This window comes from Blennius ocellaris, assembly GCF_963422515.1.
Source record: "Blennius ocellaris genome assembly, chromosome: 17".
Lineage (NCBI taxonomy): Eukaryota > Metazoa > Chordata > Actinopteri > Blenniiformes > Blenniidae > Blennius > Blennius ocellaris.
The window spans coordinates 6707155-6725056 of NC_137666.1; the positions used below are offsets into that span (position 1 = coordinate 6707155).

At 39.3% G+C, this 17902-nt stretch overlaps 1 protein-coding gene across 1 annotated transcript in view; it reads left to right on the top strand.

The window, feature by feature from the left end:
• The window catches only part of sntg2 (syntrophin, gamma 2), a gene marked incomplete at both ends in the record, with an annotated part of 90522 nt that extends 78709 nt beyond the window's left edge, over nucleotides 1–11813 (top strand). Inside the window, 3 exons of the mRNA XM_080513381.1 lie at nucleotides 9742–9834; nucleotides 10001–10111; nucleotides 11685–11813. Coding sequence (XP_080369507.1) covers nucleotides 9742–9834; nucleotides 10001–10111; nucleotides 11685–11813 — 333 coding nt within the window. The remainder of the gene's footprint in view (nucleotides 1–9741; nucleotides 9835–10000; nucleotides 10112–11684) is intronic.
• Between the last annotated feature and the right edge of the window lie 6089 nt (nucleotides 11814–17902).

Below are 17902 nucleotides of genomic sequence, written 5' to 3' on the forward strand. Positions count from 1 at the left end.
TTAATGTCTGGCTCAGAGCAGAGGCAGCAGCTCTACAACTGTTTTCATCAGCTCCATACATTTTACTACAACCATCGTGATCGTAATTGAATTATTAGATTGTTGCTATCAGAAGTAGTGGCATTGCAGTAGCATTGTCTATAATGTGATCATCAGCTGGTCAATGACTTAAGAACAGGTGTCACACATCCATAATCACACATTGGATTGAGAAATGAAGAGAATATGCTACACGTCAGTCCAGGTTCATCGAGTGACCAGTGGTGCCCTTTTTCTACCCTCCTGCCCCACCCTTTCCTTTTGCAAGTGCAACCAACCGAAGATGAAGGCTAAACCACGCTGGCGCCTAAGGGCTCCAGTGCTCCAGACCCTTAAGTAGGGACATTTATAAATATTACAAAACGGAGCACCTGTCAGAGGACATCTAAATCACTGGCAGGCTGAAATCTTTTCCGGGTCAACAAGGGACCCAGATAGAATGAACCGACTTGTTATTACACCAGCAGAATAGTGCAGAGGATGTGGGTATTATAACCAGGAAGCAGCAGCGTTGACAGTGTCATGGGACACGGGCAAAACCCATCAATCTGAGAGCTGTAGGCAGTTTGTATAATCCCTTTATGCTGGGAGGGCTCATGTGGTCACCCAGAGTTTAGAGTTATAATTCCACCGGACTCCAATTACATTCTGCAACTAATTCAGCTCATGTTAATTCTTAAGCCCCACAGAGCAGTTTGAGCACAGAAGGAATTTTTATTCAGCACAAGTCAACCCATCTTTCTACAAGTGGGAAGAAGCACAGGTGACGCATGCATCGACACAAACGCAACACTTGCCTACGCTTACATTCACGGAGGCTCAGAGACCAGAAGCAGGTCGAAGTGACTGTGTGTGATGATGTATGTTTTGGTTTGTGAGTGTAACCTTCCATTGTGACGAAACGGGAAAATGTCGACATCTTCGGTTAATTGCGAGGTATTTGTGAATTGATTAGAGCTAATGATGATTACAACGTACCAACAAAAACATTAGTCATGATTGAAGACTATTTGTAAAGATGTTCAACATAATTGCTCAATGCAAAATATGTGAAAAGGCTATTTAACATAATGCAGCTGGTACTATGTTACTGAAAAGGTAAACTTTCAGTTAAAGAAAATTAAATTCTCAAACTTCTTGCAAATGAGGACGTCCAGCTAAAGTTCCTAGTTTTCTTTGCTTTCTTCTTTTACTCTGCATATCCATCAGTCATAGCGTTGCCCTCGGAGCATTTTGCAGTTGATAGGGTTTGTAGGAGTGTTTGATCTCTGAGAATTACTCATTTAATTACCACATATTAACATTTCATTTTTGGTAGCCCTGATTTAAACATTAATGGCGCCGCAGGTTATTGTTCCTGGACTTGTAGACACTAAATCTCATCAGAAAACTATAGCATAGACCTTGAGGTTTGAACTGTACAGGATTATCTGCTCTTCTTTGTCCTTCACACCGCCTCACACATGCTATCAGATCCTGGGCCTTTTTGGCCGGAGTCTAGGATTACTTGGACAAACCACATAAAGATGAGATTTCTGCTTTATCCTGTTTTTTAAAGATGGGATGCTTCACTTGTGCAAGTGAATCTTCAGGCAGTGCATAATGCCGCTTCGCTAAGCTTTTCAGAGGGGAGCATCTGGACCTGTGTTCAACACACTGCAGGAGACGTTCAAAAAGAGAATCCAGTTCAGCGCTCATAGGAGCCGCTCTTATAAATGAATCAGACACAAAGAAAGAGTGGGTATTAATAGGACTAACTATATTGTCCCTCGGTCTTCAGCATGCCACCGATCATGTCACAGTTTTTTAACCATTACTGCTCCAACTCGGCCACATCATTATTTAATCGCCCTTCGTGCTTTTGCACTTTGTGGACATGAGCCACGAATAGAGGGACTGAAACGGGTGTTGACTTGAAGCAGTCCACCTGTGTCCACCAACACTTCATAACTGTGACAAGCAGAATTTCTGAACGAGATATTTAATTCATGGGTTCAACTTTGCAGTCACACTTAGAAAATCATTGCACACCGAGACACATGCGAGTCTCTCCGGGCTGTGTGCTATCCAAACAGGGCACGCTGTCATTTCCCCGAGCGGTGTGGATGGAACAAGAAAGGATGGGCTGACAAACCGGAGCTGCACTTTCTCGCTGCGGCGTCTCCCTGTTGTTTGTGCAGGCACGCGTTCAATAATATCTCATTAACAGTAATTGTATACCTTTTTTTCTTGGTGTAGTTTATGGTAGATTTTCTTTCTCGCTTTCAGTTTTATTTTGTTTTTTTCCCTATTAGTGTTAGGGGATCCGTTAAATGTGGTCTTTCTCACGATTACTTCATGAAGAGGAGGCAGAGTCCTGAGGGATTTCACAGTCCTGATGGCTTTTGGGGGCAAAACAGCTGCTGCAGAGTCTAGCAGACATTGCACAAGTGCTTCTTCTCCATGGTGAGGAGGGGGTGATAAGGGTGGGCCATTATTTTTGAAGGCCTTTCTAACACATTGCTCCCCTCATTTCCAATTCTGGTCAGCACCGGAGGAGCTCGGTTCTTAACTTTTCCATCAGGATGCTCATGTCAATTTGGTCTGACAGTTGTACACTGCTGGAGAGAAAGTGCTGCCTGCATTCATATTTATCAGAAATGAAAGACTTTAGCATGTGAAGTTGAACTTTTCATAAAAAAACTGAAATGTTGTCGAAACTACAGATACATTAGAAAATACTCTGTAACTTGACTCTGTATAAAAATACCATTTTACCAGCATTCCAGAAAAATGTTGATTACTTTAAAGAGATTAAGGTTCTCAACATTCACAGCCAATAACATCAAGTGACTGGGAAAATCTGTATAAATGCAGAAGGCATTTATACAGATTGCATGGTCAAATGTCATATATATATATATACTTCTTTTTTTTAATTCACTATTTTTAAAGGACCTGAAGAAAAACCCACACATGCGCAGGGAGAACATGCAAAAGTCAAAACAGATAGGTCCTCAAGCCCTGACTCAAACCAGAATAATCCTTGCTGCAAGTCAAGTGCATTGAATCTGTTGCAAATAAACTATGGACTTATTAGAATTGCAAAGCAATGTAGTCTGCGTTTATTCACGTTTTACCCATGCTCAAACAACTTTCTGCTAATGGTATTTCAAGCAAAGAATTACATACTTTTGTGTGATACTTGTTTCTACATGGCAAATAGATTTTTTTTTTTTTAAATAAGCAATGTGTAAACATGTTTTTTTCCCCAGGGTTTTTCAAAGTCACAACAGCAAATGTGTTATTGACGGAAATTAAAAATCACATTGAAGTCGGTGCTCCTAGCAGATGCCAACAAAGCTCCGACTACCACCGGCCCACTTTATTACCGACCATGGACGGATGAGTTGTTGGTCAGAGGTGTCTCCTTTAACTGAGCCACGTTAAAATGAAATGGTTAATTTGGCAGTCGATCCTAAATTTGAACATTAATTAGACTGTCGAGCTCCCATCTCTTCTAAGCCTGCTGTGCAGCGCAATGATGAAGAGATACTGGAGCAAAGGTGTCGGCGCTCGCCGAGATAAGTGTCTCTTATGATGAGAGCTTCTTGGCAAAAAGAACAAAGCTTCCAGTGAACTGGTTCACTGTGCATTATGTATTGCAGCGCCAATGGAAAGGATTCAATTGCAGTTGAAAGCCGAGACAATAACTGGTGATTAATTTGTTTTCCCAGCGTAGGATGGGTGAGGAAAAGACGTGCTTTCCGTTCTCTCTCTGTCTGCAACCATATTCCCCCCCCCCCCCCCCCCCCGCCACTGCACCACACTAAACAAGCTTCAAACGGGGAATATGCAGGAATGTTTGATGCTGCACTCGCTCACTTAGCCCGCTAATGATTGGCTGAGTCCGCCCTTGATGTGACATCAATATCGGCTGTGAAGTTGCAAGTGACATGAAGGATGGCCTGAAATCTAGTCGAGCTGAACAGACTGACACACATCTCTCGCAATGTGATCTGATGTCACGCTGCCGACTTAATGTCAGAAGCAAATGCGTATTCGGATGCTTTTGAATGACGTGTGGATCCAGGTGACGACGTTGCTCAGTTGAGTGACTCCACACTTCTGCCTGGGCAGTTTCTCCGTCCCTATCTGTATGAAGGCAAACACCATGAAATATGATAATGTGGCTTTTTGTTTTTTTCCCCTCCATCTTTAATGGTGCAAATGTGGGACACAATCCTTTGGGAACGCAATAAAAGTTATGAAGGATTTCAGTTTGCTTGTGATTCTGTGTTCTCTAGCCAATTAGGATAGCCTCCTGTGGTTTCTGGGGGGAAAAAAAACATGAGGCAGAGTCCAATGTAAGCTAACCTTCAAACTGACTGGATCTGGGCATTACATAAACTTTGCTGATGGGGCACAAGTGGGTGGTGTAACTGATGAAACTGGCCAGCCTGCATTTTTCTTTCATTTATTCTCCTCTGTTTTGGGGGCTTTTTTATGGAGATGAAATCCAACATGGCATTGATGGGTCTTTTAGCTCACAGCAAGCAGCCAAGTTGTGTCACATTTGACTTTTAGGGTTTTATTGAAGTACAAAGGCAGCCATGCATACTATGCATATTTTCTGTCATCTCATTTAGAATAGCAGAAAGCAACAAAAACACTGAAGTTATTAGAGGTTAGATAAATCAACCAACCGAGGTCAAAGTTTTGAAACTTGACACCAAAGACAGGAATTTGGCTTACATATGTGTTGGTTTTTTTTTAGGGTGTGTTCACACTGAGTCCATTTCTGGAAGTGTGAGTCTGAACCCTGCTATTGCAGACGGTGTCCTTTTAAAAAAAAAAAAACAGGAAAAAAAACTGTTTTCAGCCCAATCATAGCCAACTAGTTTAAGTGTCAATGAAGTCTGAATAAAACACAAAATATCTCTATATGGACAAAACACGGGATTTGTTGAGCGTTTTTATCATACACAAACAAACCTGCTGCGGTTTTGACATTTCAATACATTGTGTATGTTGTTGGAGAGTTTAGATGGAGGAATTTCCTCCACAGTAATGAATCATGTATTGTGGTGATATTGGCCGACAATGCAACATTGTTGTAGGTCTGTTGCAGGTTGTTTTTGTTTTTTTGTCAATGCAGGTATTGCAGATATGTTCTGTATGTCTTGAAAGGCACCGCAGAAAGCTGCTGGTGTTGTGGGGGGCAAACTTCAAGACACAATCTTTAAGTTAGTATAAAGAGGAAAAACTCAGAGGATACTGATGTATTCATATGGTTTTTGACCATTTTGATGACTTAAACGTGCTCACCTGCCATAGTGTTCGGTATCGGTCTGATGTAATAGAACTGTTTCCTAAGGCCACGATGTTAAAACTGCTGACTTGTGGGTGATTCTTGTGTTAACAAAAACTAATATATGCTAATATTGTCTTTAGTTACCTGCAAAAAATATAATGTATGTGGTATTTATAATTTGAAAAGGTTTTTTAGTAAGTTCTATTAGTAGTAAGCTTCTTGCATAAGGTTTATAGTACTGAATATTATTTGTGTGAAATGGCACCTCAACCAACATTTGTGAGATAAATACATAAATAGATAGATAGATGGATATATAAGTGCACACAAAGTGTTGAAGATCAAATGTAATCATTTAGATTAAATGTCTTACTTTTGTACTCAGATTAATTATATAATATGATAATTATATGAATGTTTTCTGAAAGTTCTGAAATTTATCCAACGGTTTCTTCTGTATCCCAATGTTGTTTTTTTTGTTGTTGTTGTTGTTTTTTTTTAAACCAAACATCATTTTAGTAGAACATGTCTCTATTTAGTAATCGCTGTCATCTGTCCCGCCATTTGCTAATCAGGAGCAGCAGTGTGTGAATGTAAAATTGCCACTGAACAAGTCTTCATGCCTGATTTACAAAAGGTTTGCTCATGTGAGAAAGTGCACAAATTGAATTTCACATGCAAATGTGAAAGTTGATCTGCGTCGCGCTGAAGATTGTATTTGTCACGCACAATGTGATTCATAACACCTAAAAGCAAATTGTTTGTTTAATAACACATTTGAAAGCAGCGCGTGACTCAGCTAATCCTTTAGCGTGGCTGCCCTTGTTGTGGTTACATGGATTTGCATAACCACCAGTTTTATGTGTGGTTGTCACTGGATAATTTATATTTTCTTTTCATATTATCTCCTGGTTTCTTACCATAGTTCCCATTCTGCATTTTTTTTTTTTTTTTTTTTTGGTTTTTTTTGGTCCAAGTTAGACTTTTTTTGATGTAAGTTTTCAATACGTTTAACTTCACCTCCATGTCATAGTTCATTTTCAGATTACGGACATGCAGTTCTCCATACAATTTCTCCATGATGAACTCGTGCAGCACACAGCAACACGTGCAACTTCCACATTTGAGTACTGGTAGCTCTGGTACTGGATTGACAGCATGTGCTGTCAATCACCCGAGTTATTTTTAACTAATTACCTGTACGATTAACGCGAACCGAAACCAGATCTTTTCACACGCGCAGGTGCTTTAGAACGCCTTCTCTATGATCTCAATAAAACTGGTTATTTGATCCTTTTATTCTCCTTAGTAATTATTTTTAGCTTGCAAAGTGTCAAATGTAACATGGCTCTCGATCATTTTCTGAAATGTTAGTTTTTCATTTAAAAAATAAATTTTTTTGATCGATTTGGTTAGTTATTTTTCAAGGAGGATTTCATTCCCACTCATCTGAAAATGTTCAAATGTGACAACTGACTAACTTTATAGTCATTAAAACATGTGATTGTCTTTGCTGTTAAGGTATGTAGACAAATCACTCCAGTGCTCCAGTGCAGGAGGGATTACCTCCTGAGGGAAGAATGCCAAATTTCACTGGCTCTCATTAAGTTTTGATTGCAATCATTTCAACTGAAGCCAAGTTCAAACCAGTTCAACCAATTATAAACAATGGTGAACCAAGTGGTTTGGCTAGATGTTCTTGGCTGTTTACATGTTTATCACCTGTGATAAAACTCTATGATTGGAAACCAGCACGGCGCTCTCATTCCCGTGACGTCACAGCTGGGTGCAGTCGCATTGTTGTATCAGCACAAGTCAAACAACAACGCCTTCGCCTGGGGTTCAGTTCAGTCTCTACGCCAGAGCATTCAGGGAAACCACTCAAAGTTTCTGAAAGTTTCCAAACTTCTTCTTTTTTTTTTTTTTTTTTAAATAAAACATGTAGTTTGTAAAAATATCTGCTTTTGTTTATATTTCTTCACATAAATGTGAGTGGACTGATTGTGCACATTGTTTTTTTTAATATAAGGTCACTCAATGACTGCAGATTTATGGATCTCCTCTGAGAATCTCCTGTTCCTCCATATGAGGAACAAATTTCCCGAACACCTGAGGTCTGCTTATTTAAATCAGGGTTGAATAGATGATTGTTCACTGCAGCATTCTCATGATTTTAATACATTACCCCTTGTAATCATTATGATTTTTCAAAATTTTAAATGCATTTTAAATTCTTTACTGTTTATTGTCATATTTTTTATTTAATCTTTAATTGGATTTTGTCATTTGAAAGCACTATTTGTTCTCTATATCTTGGTTTTTTCTATAACTTTAATGTAATTTGATGTATTTGTATTTCTTTGTGAAGCACTTTGAATTGTCTTGTGTATGAACAGTGCTGTGCAAATAAACTTTCCTTGCTTTATAAATCAGCATGCACTTCATGTTGTATAAATACAATTTCACATAACCTGCATCCAAGGGGGACACAAAGTCCAGAGAGGTACACAAACCTGCGTAATTTTAAACCTCATTTGGGGGAAAAAAACATGATTCTCTCAACTCATGTCGCGTTATTTGTCACTCAACCTTTATGCAGCATCTGTTCATGGATGACCACATCCAACAGATGCAGCTGTGGATGCCAGTTGACTTTTCTTCATTACCCATTGCAATGTGTGAGCAGAATAATAAAGGTCGAGGCAACGTTCCTCATTTGTGAGAGTTTCACCATATTCTCCACCATACGCATGACGTTTCGTCTGTCAGACTTGGCTAAGACGATTTAAAAAAAAAAAAAAAAAAAAAATCTAATTTCTAATTCCCAGAGAAGAATCCTTTCCAATTAGTGAAGTGTACTTACTGCTCACCATGTCACAACACAGTCTTACATTTGGTGACAGCAGGAACTTAGCAGCTGGCCTGCCAATGTTTTTTTTTCTCTCCCCTATCCCCGTCACAGCTGAATTCACGACTCTGCTAAAGATGGAGAGTTGAGGTCTGTGAGCAGAAAACACTCGGATAAAAAAAAAAAAAAAAAAAATGCACAGTCTCATGCCACACTCACTGCTCTCTATAATTAAAATCACCATGCCCATGTTGTGTGTGTGTGGTGTGTGTGTGTGGACTTGGATATAAAATAAGAGATTACAGACATAGAAAAATTAAGATTTAAATCTTCACGTCCTAATTGAGTGGATAAGAAAAAAAAAATGCTGATGTGAGGAAACAACAGCCTGCAGAGACATAACGCTTCTCCGAGGTGGACAAGCTCACACAGGAGTACTTTCAAAAGAACTGTGAAAAAAAATCAAAAGCCACACTCTTGTTTGTGTTGCAGCAGTAAAATGCTAAAGATTCACAGCCTCAGAAATAGATTTTTTGCCGTTGTGTGTCCTGACATTATCAGAACAGTACAAACGACAGAGGGGGAGATGGAGGGGAGAAAAAAAAAAAGGTCAGATTTGCTCTTATCAGTTCTTCCAAGCTGAACGTGTTTGACTTTAACAAGGGCTCTCCACATGTGAAATGACACGTGGGTAAAGAGATATTTCAAACTTAAAACAAAGCTTTGGGTGAATGAAATGCAGTGAGAACAAAGGCAAAACCAATTGCAGGGTACAACCAGGAGAAACTGCTTAACGGACAATTAACAGTCGAAATCACAAGAAAAAAAAATCTAAATTTAGCCTTTAATATAAAAAATTCAATCAATTCAGACTTAAACCACAAGCAAAATCAGATTTTTCTCTTTTGTTTGTTTCATTACAGTCATGTGTATTGCTCAGATTTTAGTAGGACCTCTGACCTCCTTAAATCTACTAACCTAGTCCCTGAACTTCTCCTTTGGGATACAAGGTTGTGCTCTCACTGCTGCTGCTCCACAGAATGAAATGATTTACATGACAACGGAACAAAGTGAAAAATCTACTAAAAGTTTCTGACTTCAATCATCTTGAAAGATGTGAAATAACATTAAGGATAGAAAGAAAATGCACATTTTGACAAAATGCGGCATATGTTTGGGAGTCACCTTGCCATGCGTTGCTATTCAGGTTGTAAATGTCTGGCTTTCCCACAGAATCTGTCATCATTACAACAACTTGAGGTATTTGCGGGCACATTTTAGACGTCATTTTGTTTTCAATACTGATGGCATAACAGTTTGTGCTAAGATGTCTGTGAACTCTTTGGTGAGGTCCTTTATGAAATCAGTCAAACGTGTTTCTCAGTGAGACAAATGTGGACATGTGTCCGGAGGTGAAACCTGTTCTCTGCTGTCTTCACATAGGCGACTGTTGAGGGCGAATGAAAACTGGGTGCTTTAAAGGAACACATGCAAAGATGTTTTTGAATCAAACATTACAGAAATGTTTCAAATGTCTAATGGATGTCATCTCTGTCAACAGTCCAAGAGCTACATGTGCAGCAGCCAGGGGAATGTACTGAGCTTCACTATCGATTTTGGATCGGGTTTCACCTGCTCAGAAGCCACAGCAAAGGTAATGTGTGATGGACTTTGCCCTCCTCCTCTAAAGGCCTCTTTGCTTCATTAACACTCTCATTGCATTTCAAAAATGTCACTTCTCGATCATGCACCTGTTTAATTGCTGTGCTCATCCTTGAAATCCCACTGCTGAGTTTTATAATCCTTTCTCTCGCTTGTAGACTGTACTGTGGCGATACAAGTTCTCTCAGCTGAAAGGCTCCTCTGATGATGGGAAAACCAGGGTAAAACTCCTTTTCCAGAATGCTGAAAGCAAGCAAATAGAAATGAAGGTAATCTTATATCTTCTCGGTTCAAAATCATATATGACGACTCAACTTTCCCTAAATGAAACATGAACAATATTTACCCAGAATTGCAGTTTATATCAGGCCAGTGTATTAAAACATGCTATACCTTTAAAACATTAAAACACGCTGTACTTCAAACGTGACTGGAGAGATTCAGGGAAACGAGGAGTCGGTCACAACTTCAACACTTTGTCACTTTGAAAGTGAGTCACTAAAACCTCATGTGCCTAAACTGACTCATTTCACTTAGCCTCTTATCATAAACTTGCACTGTTTATTTTTCAGAACAATGTGAACGGTGCTGCTATGGTATCTCGATGGTATCGATACCAGTGGTATCATCTAAGCATCAGCTGTCACTTTCACTATTGTTTGGTAAATCTGTACTAATAATAAAGACCTTGGACATTTACAAAGTCCAGTTGATATGTCCATGTTTCATGGACCAGTAGATGTTTATTCAGGAAACTATTGTTCATGTGATTTAAAAAAATTTAAATAAATCCTATGTACAACTACTTCCTGTAATATATATGTACCAGCCTGAGTCCTATCAGTCTGTGATCATTCCTGTTCATTCTTCTGTTATTCTTCTCCTGTGTTCCTCATCCTTAAATTGTATAGTTTGGACATTGTTTTTTTTTTTTCTTGTTCAAGCCTTTTGTTTTTCGATTGCAAATCTAATTGAAATGCAAGTTATGTTTCTGATGCATCTGCCTGCAACCTGGGTCCTTCCAAACACAAACCATAACGGTTCATATTATACAGAAAGAAGACATACAGTGCATCTGGTCATTATTCACAGCACTTTACGACTTGATTCAGTGCATGTTAATTATGCGTTTTCATGAGGGTCATTACCACTTGTTGCTGCGATACACAAATGTTGACATAAACTGTAGTCGTGGTTCAGAAACTTCCTCCATCATTTGTACAACCGTTTTCCTGGTGACTGAGTTCTTATCAAAAGCTCCACATTCACGGCCTGTAGCTGGAATTACATTCAGCCATGAATTCAGTGGAAATTGGCAATTCTGGCACAACCACCTCACCCTGCAGAGGAAGAGGTATGTAGTCCGTGAGGATGGCCTGTTGTCCCTCTTTAGACTTTGATTTGCTTCAGCTTTGTGTCCCCAAATGTCAAACTGAAATGAATTGCAGCGAGTCTGCATAACAGATGGATTATCCCACTAACCATCATTATGAAGCTGCTGGGTTTCCAAAAAAGGACGTGTGTTGCACATATAAACAAACTGGCTTTCATGAATAAATAAAGTGGCGTTCAGAACGGTGGGAATTCTCAAAGGGGAAATCCCTACTACAGTTAGTCACCCAGAACGCCAACTTGGCTCATTTATGTGTTTACCTTTCAATTAGACTGAAGACAAACATTTAAAGCGATTCAGTTAAACATCCAGTTTTTTGGACACCACATAAGGCTCGATGGGTGTGACTCCTCGTTACCTTGAATCTCTCCATCATATGGTAGAGTGATAAGAAGCAATGCAGGTTGCAATGAGTCGTGTATTAACTCATGTCTCTCGTCTGTCTACAGGAACTCGAGTTTGCAAATCTGACCGCCGTCCTTCACTGTATACACTCGTTTATTGCTGCCAAAGTGGCCTCCATGGACCCTCTATTCATGTGTGGACAAAGTTTCTCTGGAAGCTACATGAACAGTTAGGAGGACCATTGTGATGGACTCCAGAGGTTAACCCGCTGTATTTTATGCACAGAGCCAATTGATATGTACATCATGTTCTTGCTATTTTTGTATAAACGACTGAAAAAAAGAGAATTTGTAAAAGACTGAAAAGGTAGGTAATATATGAATTACTTTGGGGAAAAAGGGAAGTAATTTAATTTTTAACTTGTAGAGATGAGATTCAGAGTTCTTCCATTTTTATTTTTTTGAGGCGTTTCCTTCGGGTTCAGTAGGAACCGCCGTTGAGATTAAGTGTGTTACTGTGCCCTGTACAACTGCCATACATCTGACCTGACACCGAAAACAACTGCCAATCTGTTTAGTAGATAATTGTAAACTTTTGCTTATATTTGAAACAAGCATTTTAACTGAAGAAATGAATTCAGCGCCACAGTTTCCCCAAGACCTACAGAATCTGTGTATCTTTTGAAACCGTACTCTCTGTGAAGACGGAGTAAAAACACACGAATACCTTGCAATATGTTGCAGTTTAATAAGCATCCAAACGACCAACCACACCCCTCTGATGTGGCCCCATCGATAACTTTTAAGCTATTTCACACAGGCGGGCTTCATGCCAGGCGGGCTTCATTGACTTGGAGTAAATTGCTGGGTTTTTGTGCTGTTGTGTTTGTCTTTGGTCTCCAATGAAGTTAAAAGACTTGAATTTCATATTTTTCCGGCCAAAAAGAACCTTTCAGTCTCACCGTATTGTTGAAGACCGTTTTCAATCGAGTCCCTACCTGATACAGTGAAAAACTTGCAGTATGTCCTCGGTTTCTTTAGTTAGTTTCTGTGTTCAATTACATATTTGATGTATTTTCAATAAAATGCTGACAAAGCATTTCTGTTTGTTTGTGTGTATTCTTTGTAAAAAAAACAAAAAAAAAACTGGACTGTTAAATAATAATGTGTATGTGCTGAAAGTTCTGAGAACTTTCTTTGCAACAAAAAGTTTGTATTTAATTTGGTTAAAAAAAATGTGTTGTTTAGTGCATCTCCAGCTCTACAGAACTAGAATCAATAGACGTACAATTTTCTGATGTATGCAGTATGCAACTGTCATCAAGGAATATCTTATGTAAAGAAAAGTAAGTCCTGGAGGTGATGGTGTGGCAAACCAAAGCAAGTCCGTCTCAACGGAGTGAAGTCGGTCGAGGATTACATGAAGTGACAGAGATTTCATCATGCATACATCTCTAGAAAATTGAGTTTGTTTTTCCAAGATGGGGTTCAATTTGAAAAGGTTTGCAAATGTTCTGAATAAAAACTGTTGTTTCAAAGGTAAATGGTCACCAAATCCTGACCTTCCTCCTGTTCCATTAACATTGCATTTTCTCCACGATTAAGAATTAAATAGCACTTTTTATTTTTTAAAAGCAGTCTTGCTTTGCAGCTCTTTAATGCCAGAAGTATTTGCACAGTCTGTACATCACATGTCCAAACAAGCTGAACTCACTCAATTCTGCACAATCCCCAGAACTAAAAGTATTAAGACCGATGTAACATTGCCACCAATTTCTCTTGGTAACAAAGTGACTAATTGTTTTGTGGCAAATTAAGTCATTTTGTTGTCCTCAACTGCTTGAATAATGAAGTCAACATCCATTGCATCATCACAAAAAACAAATCTGATGCATTTGCCCTGTTTTATTTTTCCCCATTTTTTTTTATGGTTCAGTATCAATTTTCCTTTGCTCTTGGATGTTATTATTGTTGTTTGTGCTGCTCTGCCCCTCAGGTATCGGCTTTACACCAGCAGGCTGACCCAGCAGGATCCCATAAACCAGGAATACCATGATCCTTATATATCTTCCCACAAAGAAGTGATTACAGGCTGTGTTTGATGGCAAGGCACAGGTCAACCTGGAGGCCTTGACTGCACTAGCAGGAACCCTGGTTTACTATATTTTGCACAAATACCCTTGGGGGGGTGGGGGTGTGTGTGTGTGTGTGTGTGTGTGTGTGTGTGTGTGTGTGTGTGTGTGTGTGTGTGTGTGTGTGTGTGTGTGTGTGTGTGTGTGTGTGTGTGTGTGTGTGTGTGTGTGTGTGTGTGTGTGTGTATAAATTTAGAAGTTCTGTAAATCTAAAAGTTAGAGAAATGCACTTTGGATCAGATGTTTGCAGGTTTGAATCCCACTGCCGACAGTGGGACTTACCAATGTGAGCAAGACCTTTGGCCAAAACCCCCCAGATTTCCCCAAGAGAAACTACATAATCTTTCTTTCTGCATTTCTCTCTTGATCTAGACCTCAGATTTTATTGTAGAATGAACAAATTTGTTGACACTGATGACAACACATTAATAGATGGGAAGTCATGAGCATCACTTTTACTTTAGTGTGAATCGGCTTGGTCAGCCTTTGTCTTCTGTCTCGTCCATTGTTAATTTCATGCTTTCAACTTTTGAAGAAAAGAAAAAAAGCCATGAGATGTCATACGTTTCCAGATATTTTTCATTGTCCAGTAAGTGGGAGTGTTGCTGGGAACTCCTACACATTCAGCAGTGCTTGTTAAGGAAGGAGGAACACCAGCCATGCACAACTCGAGGTCAGCCCAGAATTTGCTGAATAGGTTGTATTTTTGTCTGTAGGTCTGGAAACAACGTGGACACAGAGATGCCTGGGATTTTTTTTTTTTTTAACTCAATGCTGATCATCCTGATGCCTTAAGTGTTTGTGTTGCCTTGATGAAAAATAGAAGACACACAGAGGTGAAAAGAGTCCGAGCTGGGGCCACAAAGCAGCGATCATTACAGCACAACATACTCTAGCAGTTACCACACCATATAGTCAACACTTTTTCAGCAATTTTAAAAAAAAACTGATATATTATAATACAGAGAGAATATTTGATTGCCCTGTATTGTGCGTGTGTTACTGCCTTTGACCACTTTTGTGGAGTTAATGACTTGAAGTGGCAGCTAAAAGCAGTGGATGATTAAGAAGTTTCGGTTCCAGCACTCTTGTTTCTGGAATCTAAACCAGCCGGCGTGACGGCGCGAGTGCATGGAGAGCCGGCTGGAGATGATCTTCAGCTGACTGCTGAAGTCACAGTCACATGCAGCATCGGGAGGTTGCATCAGCACCATGTCGAGCATGAATTTCAAGCACTCTGCTCAACTGTCAATGGGCCGTGACTCTCACAGTTGGCTCCACCGGTGGCACTGTGTTCTGAATGCAAACTGAAGTATTTGTGATGGGATGTCTCCCGGTCTGTGTCGGGAGGTCCATGAGCTCTAGTAATTCCCACTGTCTGTATGGAAAACTTGGAAAAGACGTGAAAAAGCAAAAAGGCCAAGAATATGAACCCATCAAAAGAGTGCTATTAATACTCTTGAGTTGCTCCTTTCGATGGTGTGTTTTCAACACTTTTTCTATTGTACAGGCGTTTTCTGAAAAGTGCACGTTGTCTGTTAGGGCTTGGGAGCCTTTCCATGTGTTTGTGCATTCTCATGAGCTTTTTAAGTTAAGCATTCACTCAAAATTGCCCATATGTATCTGACCGTCTCTCTGTTTGCCCTGTGATGAACCGGTGACCAATGTACACTCTCTCCCACATTAATAGCTGGAATCGTCTCCCAGGAACCTTGAATTGGATCCAGAAGATGATTGGACGGCTTGTCAAAAGTCTTTCATTGTACAAAGTCAGTCATCCATTAAGAGGTACCGTGGCAAGTTTTTCATGCCACTGTCCATGTTACCCAGGATTTGCAGCTTCATCTCTCAATTCAAAGACGGATTAGGTCAATAGGTGAGTGTAGATGTTTTTGTGATATCTATCTTTGTTATATCTGCAGTGCAGTGCAAACCAGGCCACACTCATTTCATTGTGACCAAACAAAGTGAAACTTCAGTTCGCTGATATATTTTAATAATAATGAAACAATCCCTGAATTCTATCTCCAACCATCTGTGTTTACCCGGTGGGCTCCTTTGGCTCGTTCCTACTGTTCATCTGCATATTAATGTGATATTGATGGCAGGCCAGGGACCCACTCAGGTAACTCCATACAGAACATTTAACATTCCTCTGTTTGGAGTATAAACTGTTGAGAAATAATTGATAGCTTGCAGATAGTTGACAGGAGCTAAAAGTTCAAATCTAGAAGGAAGTCAGGACATTCCTGGTGGGAGAAAAAGATGTGTGCCGGTTACAGATGTATACTCCACAATGGTCAGTAATTTCTCATGATTGTGAGCAACTTTTGCATTTTGTCACTCTGAAACAGGACGATATAATGTGAGCCGCATATTGAGCTTCTATAGAACGTAAAGTTATTTTTTAATATGGGAATTGTGCATTGATTACCTTTTGTAATAGTTGTAAAAGTATTTTAATACCTCTAAAGCACAATAGTGTTTCATATGATTATTATCGTGACTTTGCAGGATTAGACTGAGTTTTAACATATTGCGCTAAAGCAGCATTAAAAGTAAAATAGTCTAAGAGACATTTTGATCATAACAATAAAAAAGCTGTTTCTGTTTCACACATTATCAAATCCACCAAACCCATAAAAGTTGGCCATGTTCACTTTAATGACAAACACGCAGTGTATCATGTTGTTTTTCACTGAAAATGTGACATGGAGCTGCGGCATCTGCCAAAAAGCAGAAGTGGCTGAAATAATGGAAGGGAGGAGGAAAAAAAACGACAAAAAACAACAAATCACTCAAGTGAGAAGAAGAGAAACACTGAATCTCTGCGTCACTGTAGTGTGAACTGGTTTACCTAACCTTGGCATTGGGCTCCATGCTTTTCCTCAGTATATAAGGATGGGCTCTGCGGTGCATTCATCACTAAGACGCGTCTTTGATTGTTTGTGACCCGTCTGCTGTAAACTGCCTATAAAGCATGGCCTGCTCTTTCAGCTCCGTGTGGCTTGTGATGCTGATCTGCACTGCTCTGCAAACCATTTCAGCTGATGAAGCCATTCCGTTTAATTGTAAGTATGCATTGTCTCTATTCCTAAAAAAATTATGCTATATGGAAACTTGTTTTTTTTTTTACTTTTTGTTTGTTTTGTTGTTTTTTTTTTATTGAATAGATCTAGATCCATGATCACTTTGTGGATCACTCAAATTTGCAGTACAAAGTCTGTAAGCCAGCCCTGATTAATGAAAAGCCCACTTGACTCCTTTCTTATACAAATCTTTTACCGCCACTGTGCAGGTTAGAAATGTTATTTAGATTTTAAGCTTTATTTGATCGGTGAACAATGAAGGCAAGCTGATTTATCTGAACAGGACTGTGATGAGCCAGTCTATTCCAGTCGAGGGGTGACTCAAGGCAGTGTGACCTTTGTACACATCAGTTGATGTGGTCTGAGTTACTTGTTAGCTTATATCTGGCTGAGAGATAGTGCAAATTCTTATACAATTTTTTTTTTTTTTTTTTAAATGTCAGGAGTTTTTGTCTTTCCCACTGTTTCCAAATGCTCAACCCTTCACATTTTTTCCCTCAGATTTACATGACAGCTCCTACATGTACATAGAAAACCTTTTTGCCTTTCCTAACAAAGGTACTTTTTTTAAAAAAACAACCAAAGTGGTACTTGACTCTGTGGAAATGGTGCAAAATGCACCAAAGTGTTATGATCAAAATGTCTCATAGACTATTCTACTTTTAATGCTGCTTTAGCGCAATATGTTAAAACTCAGTCTAATCCTGCAAAGTCACGATAATAATCATATGAAACACTATTGTGCTTTAGAGGTATTAAAATACTTTTAAAACTATTACAAAAGGTAATCAATGCACAATTCCCATATTAAAAGTGCAATCTGAAATGCTGCTATTGTGCATGTGCACCACAGTCGCAGTAAATAGTTCTTCCATAAATGCAAGTAATGGACAATAACAACAATATTTGCGTCCAGAGTGTCATGACTTGCAGTCCATATTCTCCTGGGACTTGGTAGTTTTATAGTGGACGGTCACTTGTAATAGCAATCCAACGAATGTCCATGTACTTCCCATTGTTAATGTTTGCTTGTCAGTTCTCTTAATACTACACACTGGGCCTTTAAAGCTCCTGTGTGCACTATATGTAAGGCCTCTTTTTT